Source organism: Ailuropoda melanoleuca, chromosome 2 (assembly GCF_002007445.2).
Source record: "Ailuropoda melanoleuca isolate Jingjing chromosome 2, ASM200744v2, whole genome shotgun sequence".
Lineage (NCBI taxonomy): Eukaryota > Metazoa > Chordata > Mammalia > Carnivora > Ursidae > Ailuropoda > Ailuropoda melanoleuca.
This window is the reverse complement of record NC_048219.1, coordinates 13,355,926-13,373,485: the sequence shown is the minus strand read 5'-3', so window position 1 is coordinate 13,373,485 and position 17,560 is coordinate 13,355,926. Positions and strand designations below refer to the sequence as shown.

The following is a 17,560-nucleotide window of genomic DNA, read 5'->3' as shown; positions in this document are numbered from 1 at the left end:
GAGTGCCAGGAACTGGAGAGCTACACAGGGTCACGTTGGGGAGATGGGGAGAGGCAGCTGAGCCAAACCTTCCAGGATCCGTTTTAATGAGGGGTCTCTTGTGTCAAACGTGGATTGCCCTCTGAAACTCAGGGAACCTAAATGACTTGCGTAGTATCGCTCTGCAGGCTAGGGTGGCACAGAATGTGTTCCTCTGCCCTAATCTTCCAGCTCTGGGCTGCAGAGCTGGTACAAAGCAGGAGCTGCCCAGAGGGGGCTTATTTATAACAGAAGCAGCACCCAACCCCACAGAAGGAGTGTGGTTTTGCCCTGCAGTGTAGCCATGTTGTTCAAACCCCACAGGAGGTGCTAAATCACTCTGACCACCACCCGATCCTCTTTCTTTCCAACCTGGTCGAGGGCACCTACACATTTCACCTGCACGTGACTGATGCGAAGGGGGAGAGTGACATGGATCGGACCACCGTGGAGGTGAAGCCTGGTGAGTCCGTCTAGCACTGGGACTGGCTGGGAGTGCTGGGTTAGCCCCTCAGGACCTCAGTCCTGGGACCCCTTCCCCCCAGCGAGGACGGAGACAGGTGGCAAAGCCAGCTTCTAAACACTCTAGAAACCCCGAGCTGAAAAATTCTTGGAGACTCTGTTTCAACAGTATCCCTCCTCCCCGCTCATCTCCGATGGAGAAAGTGAGACTCAGAGAGGGCAGGGCTTGCTCAGCATCACACAGCAGTTGTGTCAGAGCCAGGCCCTCGTGCCCCTGGTCCAGCACTCCCCTCCTCTCCCTGTGATGGATGAGAGAGGGCCCTGGGTGCTTCGGGGATCTGAGCACAGGAATAACTTGAGTCATGATGTCTCATCACCACCCAGCTGCAGAAAACTATTTATTTTTATAAGTTGAGCCCCAGGCTTTATCTGAAAACTCAGGGAAGGTAAAGTAACTGGTGTCCTTTACATTTTTCAGATTTGCAGAAATAAAATTTCTTTCTTAAATAGAACCGTGTTTTTATTTTGCTTTGAGGCTGATTTGGTATTAGGGAGGAAGTGAGTGTGGGGTAGGGTAGAGCTTTATAAATTCCTGAGCATCTGATGAGAAGGCATTAACTTTAAATCTACTCTTTGTTATGTAGGCCAAGCTCATGGACAGAAGTCTTAGATGGGAAGGGATCTTGGCAGGTCTTCTAGTCCTTGTCCTACTACCTCTGTGAAGGACAACAGCCAAGATGCTGGAAAGCCTCTTCTGTGTTTAAAATCAGATCACAGATAGTCTACTAATTATGTAAATGATAATCAGAACAGGCAAATGGTGCATCTGATTATGGGAATAAGGTATTCTGAATAATCACTTTTAACTTCCAGTGCAGAGCAGTCTCTAGGACACAATCAGAAATGAAGGACAGTGGTCTCCCAGTTCTAGAGTTAAAGAAACATCGTGCAGCTCTGATACTGCTCTAAGGAAGCCCTTGTTTCTTGACCACCTGGAATTTTTTGTGTGTTTACTGTCTTCATACTTGAAGGGCTGATGCATTTCCATTATCAATAAGATTATTGAGATGGACATTTTCCCTCCCGTTGTTGTAGGCAAAGCACAGCAGGTCACTGAGAATCAGATGTGCCTCAGGAGAGATTGTAGATATCCCCCACTCGGCCTGGAGAGCTTAGCAAAGCCAACTGGACAGAAGCTTTTATTATTATTATTATTATAAGATTTTATTTATTTGAGAGAGAGTTGGGGGGAGGGGCAGAGGGTGAGAACCTTTAATGCAGATTCCCCGATGAGTGGGGAGCCTGATTCAGGGCTTGAGATCATGACCTGAGCAGAAACCAAGACAGACGCTTAACCAGTTGAGCCACCCAGGCGCCCCAGCGCAGAAGCTTTTAGAACAGACCTCGAAGCGTTCTTCTTCCCCACTCCCTTCACCAAACCCCTTGCCTTCCTGCTACGGCCCGATCCCCTGCACACAGGTGGTAGTTGTCAGGTTGATATCGAGCTCTCCACACCAGCCCCAGATTGCACTGGTAGCAGTTCACTACAGTCCCTCTCCATTTGCAGGAGGTCAGTTCCATTCCCGAATGCTCTCACTGCTTTCTCTCCGTGCCAGAACGGATGCACAGTGGCAAGTCTGTGTTCACTCTCCTCCTTCCAAAACCATGACTGATCCACGTGCTTTCCAGATCCCAGGAAAAACAACCTGGTGGAGATCATCTTGGATGTCAACGTGAGTCAGCTAACTGAGAGGCTGAAGGGGATGTTCATCCGCCAGATCGGGGTCCTCCTGGGGGTGCTGGATTCCGACATCCTTGTGCAAAAGATTCAGCCGTACACGGAGCAGAGGTAGCTGGGCAATGAACGGGGGGAGAAAAGGCAAGATCAGGGGCCCCCTGGGCTTCCTGATTGAGCTGAGAAATCGTGTGGGTAGACAGAGAAGGGTGGGCTCTCTGACCAAGAACTGCTTATGGTTTCCATTTCTTTAATGAACTTTTCTCTTCTAGCACAGGTCACATACTCAGTACTAGATATTGTAGCAGGGCACCAGGTCAGAAGAGGTCCATTATGTTTGAAGGCCATCGTCTAGTAGGGAAGACAATCAGCACAGACATATAACATCAATACAGGGAGGATATGACAGACTGTGTGATTATCATGGAGACGTGGGCAAGGCCGATTAATTCTTCCAGAGGAGTAGGGGCAGGATGTGGTCCGAAGATTTTCCACTGAGCGAACACAGAAAGACTAGGAGGAAATTCATAATAGGGGAATAGCACGAGCCATGGTCCTGTGGTATGAAAATACAGAGTCCTCTGGAAGAAGTCCTTGGGTTCAGAGCACTTCCTAGGCCCCAAGACAAGGTGGGAGATAAGACTGGCTTTATAGATGGAGAACAGTCATATGCAAGCCAAGGAGTTTTTAGTTTTTATAGTTTGGGAAGGGGAGGACTCAAGTTAGGTGGTTTTATATGTGTGAAGTTTTTGTTTTGTTTTTGAAGCAAGGAAATTTGGTTTTTGTTTCGTTTTAAGAAGACCAGTAGTGTGGAGGCTAAACCAAAATAGGGAAAGACGGGAGACTGGGGAGCCTAGAACTAGTCTAGTAAAAAGGTAATAAAACGTAAGTTAAGGTAGTGGCAATGGAATGACAAAAGAGAAGAAATGAAAAGAAAACAGAGGAAAATCAGAAGGACTTGGCGATCCTTTGGGAATAAAGGAGAATGAAGCATCAAACACAAGGCTTTAGGTTTGGACGCCTGGATAGGTGGCAGATGCCATTAACTGAAGTTAGGGATACAGAAGGAACCAGTTTCAAGAAAAGATAATGAATTCAGTTTTGGCTGTTGAATTTAGGGTGTCTCATGGGTGACGTGGAGAGAGATTTCATCAGACAGTGGCACGTACGGGCTGGAACTTGGGGCAGGGAAAAAAAGCCAGAGATAGGGAGTCAGTGCATACAGGCAGGAATCGAAGCCATGAGGACGGATGAGTCACGCGGGGGGAGTGTCCAGCGCTCCGGAGAACCCGTGTTTGAGGAGGAGGTGCGGAAAGAAGAGCCAGCAGAGGAAACTAGGAACCAATAGTAGAGAAGAGGGAGGAGAAGCAGGTGGCTGTGGTCTGCTGGTAGTTGGGGGGCAGCTGGCAGCTGGGCGCTGCCAAAGGATTCAGATGCCACAGAGGAAGAGGATGGTGAGGACAATAAAACAGGCTTTTGGCTTTGTGATTAGGAGATCATTAGAACTACAGTGAGAGCATTTTACTTCGATGTTGGGGACAGAGGGCAGATTCATGTCACGGTTGGAGGATACAGAGATAGTAAATATAACGAGGTTGCTGCTGAAAATCAGGTGGGAGATCGAAAGAACACCTTTTAAAGACAGAATACTTGAGCACTCTTACAGACGAGGGAAGGTGCAGAGGAAAAGTAGAAGGTGGAGGCTGGGGAGGTGGGTTCCACATGTGGGCTGGCCAGGAAAGTGGCCGCGGGCGGGACAGGAGCACCACTTTCTCAGCAATGGAACAAGGGCAGGAAGATGTGCTATGATGGTGGATTTTAGAGGTAGACAGGATGGCATTCGAGAGCGTTGGTACCAGTGTGCTGGGTTTTGTCTCTGAAACTGGAGACAAGGCCATCTGCTCTGAGGAGGTGGGAAGGAGGTGGGTAGCCTGAGGAAAATGGTAAAGGTTGGGAACAGCAGCTCCAGAAAAGGGTGTTGGCTTTGAGCAGTATTGAGGTCTCAGCCAAGGTTAGAGACATGAGATTAGAGTGGTGGTTTCCAACTCCAGCAACATGATAGAACCACCTGGAGTTTTTATGAATCTGCCGTTCCCTGCGCCTCACCCCCAGATATTAGGATTCCATTGGTCTGGAGTAAGGTCTGGGCACCTGAAATCTCAAAGCTCTCTAGCGAGTCTGACATGCAGACAGGGCTCAGTGGGTCAGAGTGTGAGGATTAGGACTTTGTAAGCTCTGCTGGCTGCCTGGGAGTAGGAGCAGGGCGAGTGGCTGCTTGGACTGACCCGAGCTGGTGGGGGTCAGGGCAGATGCAATGCTAATTCGCTGGTGGGCGTGCTGCTAGAAGGGTCTCGGAAGGGTTTGCTAGCACATTTGCTCTCACTGCATCTGGAAGAGGATGCAGGAGTAAGAGAAAAGCATCACAGTGGCTCTGGGTTTCTGCCTTGGACTGATGGACCTAGTTGAATTCAGGAGGAGGACAGGCGTGGAGGGAGTGAGTATATGACAATGGGAAAGAGCACAGGGCTGACACCAAACAAACCATCAGTGTCAGCTGTGGGACGATGAGCAAGGTACTACCCCTCTCTGAACCTGGCCTGCCACTTGCAAAAATGCTTTTGCCCTTTTATAATAAAGGATTATTACTGAGAATAAAGTAAGAGAATGTTTACATAGTCCCTACCACATAGAGAGCGCTCAGTTGGTGGTTAGGATTGGAGGTGTGTAGGAGAGATATGGGGTGGGTATTCTAGCAAGTTTTGTGGAGGTAGATGGGGTCATTTGGGAGAGACGAGATGAGAAGAGGTGAAGATTTGAGGGTTACTGGTATAGAGAGAAATTGAAACTATCACCATGGATTAGGTAACTGGGAGAATGAGAAATGGATCACAGATCTTCTATGGCAAAGGTTTGTTTCTTCATTCTGGAATTTATAATACCGCACTGTTAGTCTCACCGTGCAGCAGACTTGTAGAAATTCTTTTACAACAGTGCTTCCCAACATTTTATGTCATGCCACACATAGGAAATGATGCCATGTGTGTGACACTTTGGGATAAACTGATGAGGCTGCTTCCTGGAACGAACTGATCCAGGGCCTCCGGGTCCTAGTAGCCACCCTGTGTGCCAAGGGGATCACTATCTTGGACGCACCTGCAACCCAGTGTGACCCACTGATTGCAAAGCTTTGGCTGTGAGAGTCACGTGCAGTCAAGTGGACTCCCTGAAATGAAGGCCAAGGCATAGAGAACAGACTTTGTGCCCACGTAAATGTGAGCTAAACACGGGCTGCCTTGGACAGAAACTGACGGAGAAGCAAACAGGTTCTGGACATGGGGTAGCATAGTCCTGCACCAACCACACCACTGTGTAGGGTCTTTCCCGTTGCTGTTGTAGTAAGGATCATTTGGCTGTGTTGCTCTGTGGATTATGCTTCTTTTTTCTTTAAGATTTTATTTATTTATTTGAGAGAGAGAACAAAAGGGAGAGAGCACAAGCGGGGGGAGGGGCAGAGGGAGCAGGCGAAGCAGACTCCCCGCTGAGCAGGGAGCCGGACAAGGGGCTCGATCCCAGGACCCCGGGATCATGACCTGAGCCGAAGGTAGACGCTTAACGGCTGAGCCACCCAGGCGCCCCTGGATAATGCTTTGATGCTGTCCGACAATCTGCATTTCTCAGTGTTGTGGGTTGTCTTACGGGTAACCTAGACACAAACCCAACAGCGCCATGCCACAGTCTTAGCTGTTTAAAGGCTGACAGCAGAGATGTAGTGAAACCAAATCCCCATTTTCCGGACTTCCAGTTCTGGTTTGGAGTGGGTCCTCTTGTGAGCCGGGGCAGCTTAGGGCGTTTCTGAAAGTGAAGGTTTTGGAATCAGACATCTCAGGTTTGGATTTGGCTCTGCCATAATGAACTGTGTGACTCTGGGCAAGTTACTTAACCCTTCCAAGCCCGCATTGTCCGCTGTGAGATGGAGAGGACACAGAACAGTGCTCCTGCTGCTGCAGGGAGAGAAGGCGTCTAGTATTTGGCACAGCGCCCAGCACCCCAGAAGGGGCTCGAGCGAACGTAGCTGCCTCTGCCGTTGGTAGCTTCCGCTCATTCACACTGTCATGTGTCTCTGCAGCACCAAGATGGTATTTTTTGTTCAAAACGAGCCTCCCCACCAGATCTTCAGAGGCCACGAGGTGGCAGCGATGCTCAGGAGTGAGCTGCGGAAACAAAAGGCAGACTTTCTGATATTCAGAGCCCTGGAGATCAATACTGTCAGTGAGTAACTCGGGGCAGCCGGGAAGAAGAGCCTCCCCAGTGCCCACAGCCCCGCTGTCCTCACGCTTCCTCTCCTGTGCTCGAGGAACACGGACATAGTTGCTTTGCTCCACTACCCGTGTCACGAAAGCCCCCGACTCCGCGCCGGGGTTCTTCACCTGGGGTCCGCGGCCCCACGGCAGAGCGTCCGAGGGGCTAGGAGTTGGAATGGGAAGAAAATGACATCTTTATTTTCACCACCTCCAACTGAAATTCATTAGTTCCCTGTATTATGAAGGTGGGCAAAAAGCCCGGTAGTAGTAACAGAGCCTGTGACTTAAGGCAGGAGGAATCACAGGTAATTTCATAGCACACTACTGACGAGATGCCACTTTTACTCATCACTACTTCAAAATTAGGGCAGCTGTTTGACCCGGGGCTAGATCTGGTTACTTCGTGTTTTCATAAAGACACATGTGTATTATTAGCTTAAAACCGTAGATTCTTAAATATTTCAAAAACATGTGCCATATCATTGCTTTCCTTCGTAATACTGTGTATTTTATGTTGGCATTTACATGACTCACAGTAGGTGTCTGCGGGCCCTGAAAGATTAAGAACTGCCCACAGGGAGCAGAGCAAGCAGGACAGCCGGAACTGTGTCGGTGGCCCTGCTAACATCAGCTAGCTGGCTGACGTGCCTGTGACCATGACCGCGGACGGCATGCACCCGCCAGCAGCCGTCCCGGGGCAGGGGGGCCTCCCGTCCTCGCGCGCCCGCCCTGACTCCTGTCCACCTGTCCCCTTTCCCGCTGCATTCAGCGTGCCAGTTGAACTGTTCTGACCATGGCCACTGTGACTCCTTCACCAAACGCTGTATCTGCGACCCTTTCTGGATGGAGAATTTCATCAAGGTGCAGCTGAGGGATGGAGACAGCAACTGTGGTGAGTCTTCCGCTCGGCACTGTGCCAGCGGCTTTGGCGCTGAATGTAGTTGTTCTGAGTTGAGCAGGTGGGTGGTGGTGTTTCCGAGGCAGATGAGCAAGCGAGGAGAAGAACTCCGTGTATTTTCTGTTTGCAGAGGACTTTTACTTCCTTCCTCCACGCTGCTCCAGGTTCGAGCAGAGTTCTGCAGCGGGCCTGAACGAAGAACCAGGCTTAAGTCCGACCGTGCGCACACTACAGCCCAAGTTAGATCAGCTGCAAGGCCTCCTGGCTTTCTGGAGCCTCAGCGGGGCGGCCCAGTGGGAGCCCTCAGGTTTCTGGGCCCACTGGGCCCCCCGGGAAAGCTCCTGACAGCCTGCACCACTGCCCCTGGGGCCCGGCAGGGACTGTGCGCAGGAGGTTGAAAGCTTCAGCTGCCTACAGCTGCAAGGTCTCCCCTGCCCTGGGCTGCCGTGCAGGCCTTCATGTCCGCAGAGCCAAGCCGCTGCCAAGGCTGGGGCAGCCCGGGCCGCCCCCTGGCCTCTGTCTTCACAGCCCCCTCCATTTTGTTTCTCTCTGCAGAGTGGAGCGTGTTGTATGTTATCATTGCTTCCTTCGTCATTGTTGTCGCCCTGGGAATCCTGTCCTGGACGGTGATCTGTTGTTGTAAGAGGTAAGATGGATTCTCCTCGGAAATGCATTAGCGTCGGTCTTGCATTTGTTCATCAGGGAGGTATCTGGCACCTTCCACATGGAAGGCGCTGGGGTTCCTCGCTGCCCGTCACCACCCAAGGCAGGTGCAGAAAGGCTTTCATCCCCCTCTCCCACTCCTGAGGGCGGGAGCGCGCTCCCTCAGCCAAGTGGCCGTCTCCGCACTGATTCGCAAGCTGGGAAGCGTGGCCGTGGCCGGGGTGGGAGCGGGAGGGCCTGGGCGTGTGTTCTGACTCCACACCGGCCTCACCACTCAGCGTGTGAGCTCTCAGTTCTCTTGCCCTCCTTTCTAGTTGGGATTCGTGTGTGCACATGTCTTCACGTATTTGTAGGCTTCGGTTAGTCAGGATGAAGTGTTCTGGGTTGTTTTTTGGTTGGAGTCTTCCTATCTAGTCTTAGGATATTTAATGGGAATGTTTATTATTTGTTTTTCATGATTAATAATGATTTCTACATTACTGTGTGCCAAGCACAGGATGATAGGTAATGTATATTTTTTTAATGCATATAACCACCTTTTCTCATCTCATAGCTAAGGAAATGTGGGCTCAGGAAAATGGCCTCACCTGTCCACAGACACACAGTGAATAAGTAGCAGAGCTGAGATTTCACCTCTCATACAACGTAGAAAGTGAAAACAATTTTAAATTCCCACCAGCCTAAGACAACCACCATTAATAGCTTGTTGGTTTAATGCTTTCCTCCTCCCTCTACCTGCCAAGCATCAGTTCTTTGTTCTCTTGATGTAATAGGGAGAAATGGAGCGTGTCTGACTTCACGTTGCTTCCCTTCCCTTGCTGCTGTGAGCTACAGCTTAGAAACTTCTGCTGAGCCCTGCACACAGGCATGCTAACCATCGACAGAATTTTGCTTACAGATGAGATTTACAAAAAACTGCTTTTTTACCTGAAACCTACCTACTTAAAGGAGATACGGAAGTACATATAGAAATGCCTGTGCTGTATTTAAGATTCACAGGAACAACACGACCAGGTTCCTACAGAGATCAGCTGACCAAGGACGAAGAAGTTACACAGCCTTCTTGGATGTCTGCAGATATCAGTCGCTTTTTGACTCCAGCCTCCTCCCACTTCCCCCCTTCCTTACATGAAAGTAGCCCCAGTCTCAGGCTGGGGAGGATGGTTCTGTGGGACGGGAGTCTGCCATCTCCTCGTTGTGCTGGCTTTCTGAGTCAAGTTGCTTTTCTTGCCCCAAGCACCTTTCCCCTCGACTTCCTGGCCCGTCGTGTGGTGAGCGGGAGCTCGCAGTCCGTCCCGTGTACGTTTTTGACCAGTCTCTGCTTCCCTGCCAGTGGTGACTCCGTGGTCAGACGGTCATAGTTGCCCTCCTCTCCCAGAACCGGTGAGGAGTATTTGAAGAACCAGCCACAGCTGCCACCTTCCCTGGGCTGGGAAGCACGGCAGAAAACAGTCCTATTAGGAAGCCCCCACTGGGACGGGGCACGCTCTGCAGTCTGGCGGTGACCCTGTGTTGAGCTCCCTAAGTCTCACGCAGAACCCCCTTCTTGAGCCGCGGTGGGGATTGTGTTTTTCAGGCAGAAAGGAAAACCCAAGAGGAAAAGCAAGTACAAGATCCTGGATGCCACGGATCAAGAGAGTCTGGAACTGAAGCCAACCTCCCGAGCAGGTAGTGGCCCTTGGGGTTGGGGATGCGGCCTCTAGATTCGTGCATTCTCCCTGTGAAGACCCGCTGTCGCTAGTCCCCTCCTAAATGTGTCGCTAACAGCTATTTGTTCTGGAAAAGCATTTGTCTACTGCTCGATGAAGGTGGAGGGCTGAGCTTGCCCCACCCTGGCAGAAGCCGCCTGCTGGATGAGCTCTGAGTCGGGGCCCCCTTCTCAGTAGTGCTTCACTTTGCAGAGGGACTCGGCCTCTCGCTCCCGTTGGCCTGCTCATTTGCCTCAGGGTTCCCTCCTGGCTTTCAGCTTTTCAGGCTGCCCCCGGTAGTCAGGCTCAGGGACCTGAGTCTCTTAGGCGTAACCAGTCTGTCTGTTCTGGGCAGACAAGGTGAGGCAGCAAGGAGATCGAAGCCAGTGTCCGCCAGCTGACCTCCTTTCCAGCTGGCCTTCATCTCCCATCTTCGTCTAGCCGGCAGTTGACAGAACCACAGGCTCCGCCGCTGTCCTTGAGCAGGCTGGAGGGCGGCTCGCCTGCTCGCTCCGGTGCGCGGGGCCTGTCGGGTGCCTCCCACCAAAGAATCGTCGACTACGCCAGCTCTGAGAGGGCTTCGGTGACGGGGCGGGCAGGGGCGTCATCGGTGAGGTTTCCGTGTGTCATGAGGCCATGGCCACCATCGACTGTTTATGGGACTCTAGGCAGAGCTATTCCTAAACACTTGGCAAGCAGAACTGTTCTTATACAAAGAATTAAACAGCTTTGTGTTAGGAGGCGGGAGGGGAATGCAGAGCGTTCCAAGACACAAGCTCTGCCCTCGGCGTTTCAGGCTACAGAGGCAGCAAAGACACATCAGAAGAAAGCAAGAGCTCTGCGGTGGTCCGGGCCCCGCACCCGGGCAGCCGGGTGAGAGAAGGCCGCGGGGCGGTGCCTGGAGCTCCTCAGACCAGAGAGGGGCAGCCGGGGCCTCCCCCGGGGACAGACTGGGAATGGAGTCGGGGTCAAAGTGTGTACAGTCCCCCCTCCGCAGAGCAGCCAAGGTGGTTCTCACGTGACTCCTGAAGGTTTCCCAGCCCTTGAAATCCTTCGGTGACTGACTTGGGGTCTGGCTGACATGGCCTTGGGTGAGCTTTTGTCTGCTTCTCTGAGATCTTCCTTCTTGCTGACCTCTCTCTTCCTCAGCGCACTCTGTCGGTTCCTATTTCTGTCCAGAAAGCTCTTTCTCATCCCTCCCTTAACCTGCTCATGTCATGCTCACCTCTCTGCCACGTGTCTGTTTTGGCATTTCTCTCCCTATATTATATGAGTTATGTGTATGTCCCCTTACCAGTCAGTGAAATCGTAGAGGGCAGGGACTGTGTCTTACTCACCTGTGCATATGGATCGAGACCACTGTGTGCCAGGCCCTCTGCCGGCCACGGGTTACATCCGGTGAGCCAGACCAACAGACTGCTTCTGTGCAGCTTTGGTCAGACAGACGCGAAACACACACACTCACAAATACACCGAATGTGATGATGAAAGGTCTTTATAGAGAACACTTGAACTGAGACTCAAGGGACAGGTAGGCGTCAGCCACAGGAGGACTCTGGGAAAGAGCAGTCCAGACAAAGGAGCAAAGTCAGTAAAGGCCCAGCTGCCGAAAGGAGCGGATGCCATCTGAGGAAGTAGGAGGTGAACTACTGGACATGGTGAGCACGGGGCCAGTGGCGCGAGGCCACACAGGTGAGCAGGGACCTGGCTGTGGGCTCCTTCTGAGAGCAGTGGGGAGCCACAGGCAGCTTTTTAAGGAGGTGAATGGTCTGTCTGACTTACGTCTTAAAAAAAACCCTGACTGCTATGTGAGGGAATTGGAGGGGCAAGAGCAGGTGAGAGAGGTTCGATGCAATGTCCTAATGGTGGAGAGGTAATGAGATAAGGAGAGGCACAGAGATTCCAGGTACCTTTGCCAGAAAGACTTGATGCAGTTCGTAGCATGCTGGCCAAGGAGACGTGCAGGCTGGTCCCTGAGCTGCTGCTTTGAGCATGTGTGCACTGGGTGGTACTGGAGAGGAAGTGCTGGAGAAGAGTAGTGTTTGGTTTAGGACCCTTGTGAATGGGGTTGAGGAAATGAGGCTGGAAGACTGACGAGGACCAAAGTGTGGAAAGTTCTGAACATCAGCCAAAGGAGTTAAGAATTCTGATGGTGATGAGAAGTGTCATTTTGAAAGTGCTGGCTTAGGAAAATCAGTCTAGTGGAGGCCAGCAAGGAGATTTTTGCAGTGGTCCAAGAGGGAGGTGATAGTGGCTCAACCAGCATGGGGTCAATGGGATGGAGGGACAGAAAATGCTTCTGTAGACAGAATCAAGGCATCGGTGCAGTGACAGCTTGGGTAAGAAAAGATGAATTCAGTTCAACTCAGCAGAACGTTGAACTGCCAAGCGTCAATGTGGGAATCTTCTAGATGCTGGTGAGGGTGAACACAAAAATGGGTCACATCCCTTCTGGGGAGGATGTTGAGGGACAAAAGGAGAGTCCAGAGCTGAAGAGCCTAAGAAGGGCCATCAGTGGGGAGGAGGGACACCATTAGGGAGTGGTCAGCAGTGTCTGTTGCTGCAGAAGACAGGTAAGAAGTGCCCACGATGGGGGCAGCGGAGAAGTTTCTGGTCACCTAAAGAGCTGGATAGGATGGGGACTGGAGGCAGAGTGCCAGTGCAGGTTGTTGAGGCAGGAGTACGCGGTGAGGAAGCAGGACCTAACTCCTGAGAAGTCCTTTGCGCATGGGGCAGTGAGCTGTGGAGGAGCAAAGCGGGGCCGGGGGACCAGGCTCGGACAGAGATGCAGGGGACGGAGGGAGTGGGGGGAAAGGGGAGGGTGGAGGGAAAGGTGGGGGGACGGCACCAGGAAGTGCTGGGCTTAAGAGGCAAAATGGGAAGGAGGCAGACGTCCAGTGAAAGGGGGGTTGTGGCAAGGGAGAGCCCCACAGTGGCCAGCTGCATCTGGGTCACCACGGTGAGACTAGAGACAGCCAGGAGGCCCTTCTGTGTGGGCAGTGTAGCTGAGGGAGCAGGGAGGGTCCCTTTGTGTTTGGTCTCGTGCGCCTGACCAGGCTGAAGCCTCCGCTCTAGTTCTGGACTCAGCCCATGAGTGGGTGCAACCCAGAGCAGAGTCACCAGCAGGATGGGGAGAATGGGATTTGAGCCGGAGAAGCTGAGCCTGAAGCGTGGATTTAGTGGGCTGTGTTGTGGAGAAAGGTAACGTGTGTGGAGGTGAGGCGGCACCGACCCTGTTTGCTGGGAGCCGGGCCGAGCGTGGACGAGGGCTGCCCGGGGAGCTGCAGTGCCCAAGGCCACCAGGCAGGGGCCTGAGAGCTGCCCACCCGCAGGAGACCTGGTTTGCGTTCAGCAACCTGTGGTTTTGGGTTTGTTTTGCTATTCTGTTGATTTTTCAAAGCTTTTTATTAAAGCATATTAATTTGAACCATATGAAATTATGGGTATTTGACTTTTCTGACCTATAAAAATGGCAGTTTTTTTTGTGGTTCAGTCTAATGTGTACAGAAGATCATAAGGTCAGCTTGATGGGTTTTTGACAAGTGCACATGCCCACATAACCCATTCCCTCTCTTTCCAGTCTTTCGACTTCCTTCTACTATCTTGGAGTAGTTTATATAAATGGAGTCACTGTGGCCTCTTCCACTCACCATTACGTTTATGACATTCATATGTGGTGTTAGCTAGAGCACGAGTCTGTTCATTCCCTGCTGTGTCATTTCCACTGTGTGAATGTTTTTTGGCGGGCGTATGGTTGTCGGACAATTGAATTCTTTGTTTCTGGCTGTTACGAGGAGTGCCGCTGCACGCGCTCCTGTCCATGCCCAGCTTGTGCTGTTCAGTGGGTGAAATCGCTCAGTGCTCCAGGCAGAGCAGGAGCTCGTGTGGGAAGGCCCTGGGCGACTGCTGTCTACTGTGGAGCCAGTCCATGTGTCCCCCTCCGGCTCCTGTCCACTGCAGCCATGGAGGAGGAAGGCTCGGGACGGGCTCTGAGAAAGGGAAGCTTTGCGTGGGCACTCGGAGGGGCATGCCCCCACAGGACAGAGGGGAAGGGATATTTCAGCTACAGAGGCAGAGCCAGGGTTTGGGGGACCTTGAGCCTCCCCTGGGCTTGGCCCTTACGTTGGCCACTGTCCTCCACATGGGAGCAGCTCAGGATACTGGCATCAGCCTTATGTCATTCCGGCCAGGAAAGGACAAAACAGCTGAGAATCCTCTGAGAATCCTGAGAAACTCCTTCGGTGTTTCGGGGGATCTGGGTAGGACCAGGGGGAAGGGAGAGTGAACGTTGGATATGGGGGTTCAAATACACCTCACCTATCTGGTCACCTTTTTAAGAAAGGAGGTAGGTTAGCTCCAGGGTGGGTGAGGCGGGGCCCGGAGCACTGCCACACTGGGTCCTCGCTGTGGGCACTGCCCGTTCCTCGTCGTGCTGGCTCAGCCTGCCTCTTGCTTTTTCCGGTGCAGCCTCTGCAGCCTTAGGGATGATACGGGGTGAAGGTGGCTACAGTGGCTCGTGGAATCTCAGGCATCTTTTCTGACCTCAGGTGCTTCTTATGGGTCCTTGTTTGTGTGTTCTGATGAGCTGATGGCTTGGGACTGTCTCTGGGAGTCCCTGGTACCCCAGTCAGGCGTGCTCAGTAGGAGCGACCTCCCGGAGCCAGAGGCCTGCTCTCCGCCTCCGGTACCCATGCTGTGAAGCCAGAGCAAGCAGCTTTGGGGCGTGAGGCTACGTCCTCCCTCCACGTCGGGGAACTTGGGCAAGCCCTTGGCCATCCACACCGAGCCAGGACACGATGAAAATTCCTCCTCCAGAGCTGAGCTCTTGTCTGTTGTGCTTTCCTGCCTCCTGTGGGAATTCCATCCTGTTCATGAGGGGAGAGGATAAAACATTCCACAATTCAAGAGGAGAACGTGGTTGGGTGGCACTAAGCAAAGCTAACAGATACTGGAGATCAAGAATCCACATTGGACCCCAGGTCTGTTGGTCCCGTCTAGTCTCTGTGTGGCTTCCCCGAAGGAACTGTTCCGGCTAACCAGGCCTGGGAGAAGGACTCAGGGAGCCCCCTGCAGCCTGGAGAGGGGGTGGCACTTGACCCATCCCTCTGCTCCTGTTCAGACTGGGGAAGGCTGCAGGGCCCGGCTCAGGCCGAGGAAGGCGTGTGCCCCTGACCCTGGTTCTGTCTTGCAGGCAGCAAACAGAGAGGCCCAGTGCCGAGCAGCAGCCTGATGCGCTCCGAGTCGGAGCTGGACAGCGACGACGCCATCTTCACGTGGCCAGACCGAGAGAAGGGCAAACTCCTGCGTGGTCAGAATGGCTCCGTGCCCAACGGGCAGACCCCACTCAAGGCCAGGAGCCCACGGGAGGAGATCTTGTAGCCCACCTGGTCTGCTTCCTCAGGGTAGGGTCGGGCAGTGCCAGGGTTGGAGCATTGCCGGGCTGTTTCTCATGCTTCCCGTGTGTGGGCAGCTGTTCTCCCAGCATCTGCTGGTCACTCCACCCTAAACCCTCAACCAGAGCTGCTGGTACTTGAATCCATTCTCCAGGAACACTGAATGAAGCTGTGAACGAAGAGGTTCCCTCTTTAAACCCCTCTGGTAGCCCCCCACCCCACCCCAACGTCCTCACCTCAGGGCCTCCTTTTTCACGAACCCCTCCCCTGCTCCAAGGGCCATCCAGGCAGCTCCCAGCCTCCTCTCCAGCTCCCTGTTGGCAGCATCGCTGCTCCCAGGGCGCCTGCACAGCAAGGCCTGGCTGTGCCCCCAACACCCGGCTGTAGAACCAGGCACTACCAGCCTCCTGCTCCGAGAGCCTGCCTGCGGGCATGTTCTTTGTTCTCTTCTCTGGGACACAGTGCACCCTTTCGCGAGGCCCGGAGGAAGTGGCGCCCCCTGTCCTCACCACTGATGTGGGTGTCTGGCCCGAGATGACGGGAGGACGGGCTGTTTCAGGAATGGAGAGGGGCCCCTCTGGCTGCTGGGCTGGGCTGTCCTGTCCGACGGCTGGGCGGGCCACAGACGTTTCCCTTCCTCCTGACCGGCCACTTCAAGGCTCAGGCCCCACACCCTGCGCCTGCAGGAGACAGTCACACACTGACTGAAAGGTGACGGCATGAGCGCATGTGTGTGACCGCCCCGCTGCGGTCCTCTATGTCCAGCTACGTCTTCTCCGTGTGTCCCTTGCATGTGTGTGTCAGAACGTGCGCGCATCAACTCCTCATAGGGCTCTCGGCTACTTGCAAGGCAACCTTGACTTGGACAGACTTCTGAGCTCCTTGGAACAGAGACTTTCTGAATCCCTCTGGCCCTGTCACCGGTTCCTCAGCCCTGTTCTCTGAGTGCCGAGGAACAGGAGCTTTGGGGGAGTGACTTTTTGGAAAGAAACTTAGTTTACACTACTGCACTACTGTCTGTTGTGAGATGATTAAACATGCTATTTAATTGTACGTGTGCCTGCCAGGTGTGCTGCATCGTGCTGCGTCGCTGACCTGTACCACGGGTCCAGCCGCCTGTGCATCCCGGTGACGTGATGGCTTCCAGAAGGCAGGCTGTGGGCCGGGCATCATCAGTGCGTGTGGCCGATGGTGCTGGGATTCTGTCTCAGCTGCTCCCGGCCCCCTGCCGGCCAGCTGCTCCCCTCTGACTTCCAGGGAGGCAGGTTGTCTGTCCTCTTCTCCACACCTTCTGTTAACACAAAAATGATTCATTCCCCTACTCCCTTGGCCAAGCAGGGGATTCAAAGTGTCCTGATGCCCACAGTGTGGACTATGCTTCCCTTTTGGATTTCCAAACCGGGAGGGGCAGCCTTGTGCCCCCGGAACACTGCAGTGTTCACGGAGCAGCTTACACGGCATGGGGTAGGGGACAGTGGCGTTCCTACTGTACCCAAGGCCCTGTGTACGAAAACCCACTGGGGGTGGGCAGGATTGTCTCCGTTTTTCCAGATTCAGAAACTGAGGCATAGCAAGAAATAATTCAGTCCCCATACAGTAAATGACAGAATTAGAACTCAGGCCCTGCAGAGTCTGTGTTTGGTTTGGATCAGAATCCCCTGGGAGGCTTGACAGACTGTGGGGCCCCAACCTTGGAATTTCTGAGTAGGTCTGGGGTGGAACAGGAGAATGTGCCTTTTTTTAACAAGTTTCCAGGAGATGCTACGCTGCTGAACCAGGGAGCGCGCTTGGGAGAACCACTGGTCTAGAAGCCTGTGTTTAGTGCAGCTTCAACAGGGGCAGCAGCTGTCCCATCCTGAAGGTCGGAGGTCATCAGAGAAGCCAAAGATGAAATTGCTCTGGGCCGGGGGGCCGGGTTTTCTCCGTTGTGCAGGTCAGGCCACACAGGAGGAGTAGAGGGGCAGGCGACCAGGACTTGGGGAGCGGCGTGACACAGAAAAGCTTTAAATTTAGGAAGGAGCTACAGGACTCGGTCACTTACTGGCTTTGTCGATTTTTCCTGTTTTGGGGGGAGTAGGGTTCATTCCTGCATCTAACTGACCTCAGCCACAGCTCATCAAGGATATGCCTCTATCTCAGAGATGAATAAATAATTTTTTATCTCCTACTTCTCCCACCAAAAAAGGCAAAACCCGGGAACCAATGCTGCTTTCCTCCATTCGCCTCAGGCTGAGGAGCGCTGAAGTACCCCTTCCGCATTACAGAAGCACCGGTGTCCTCTTACTCACTGTCCTGTCGCTAGTCCCCAGCACCGTGGCAGGTCCGCACTTGAGCGCGTGCCTGTGAGGAGCACAGGCCAACACAGAGCGGTGTGGGAGACGTGGCTTCTTAAAGGAAAATGG

At 53.1% G+C, this 17,560-nt stretch overlaps 2 protein-coding genes across 4 annotated transcripts in view; one reads left to right on the top strand and one right to left on the bottom strand.

The window, feature by feature from the left end:
* The window catches only part of KIAA0319L (KIAA0319 like), a 90,719-nt gene extending 74,508 nt beyond the window's left edge, over nt 1–16,211 (top strand). For 2 of the 3 annotated variants that reach the window (XM_019797396.2, XM_002917132.4), the window contains exons 15-21: nt 343–481; nt 2,170–2,329; nt 6,342–6,484; nt 7,286–7,408; nt 7,970–8,060; nt 9,654–9,745; nt 14,957–16,211. In XM_019797396.2, the coding sequence (XP_019652955.1) occupies nt 343–481; nt 2,170–2,329; nt 6,342–6,484; nt 7,286–7,408; nt 7,970–8,060; nt 9,654–9,745; nt 14,957–15,144 (936 nt within the window). In that variant the 3' untranslated portion in view covers nt 15,145–16,211. Of the gene's footprint in view, nt 1–342; nt 482–2,169; nt 2,330–6,341; nt 6,485–7,285; nt 7,409–7,969; nt 8,061–9,653; nt 9,746–14,956 lie in introns of those variants that run through there. The other variant, XR_004622325.1, reaches the window with a different exon arrangement.
* On the bottom strand, nt 13,152–16,781 carry LOC117797383. The gene is made up of 2 exons (XM_034649037.1): nt 16,254–16,781; nt 13,152–14,630 (listed from the first exon to the last, which is right to left on the bottom strand). The coding sequence occupies exons 1-2, from the start codon at nt 16,749–16,751 to the stop codon at nt 14,403–14,405; spliced, it is 726 nt and encodes a 241-aa protein (XP_034504928.1). The 5' UTR covers nt 16,752–16,781; the 3' UTR covers nt 13,152–14,402.
* Nucleotides 16,782–17,560: the final 779 nt, after the last annotated feature.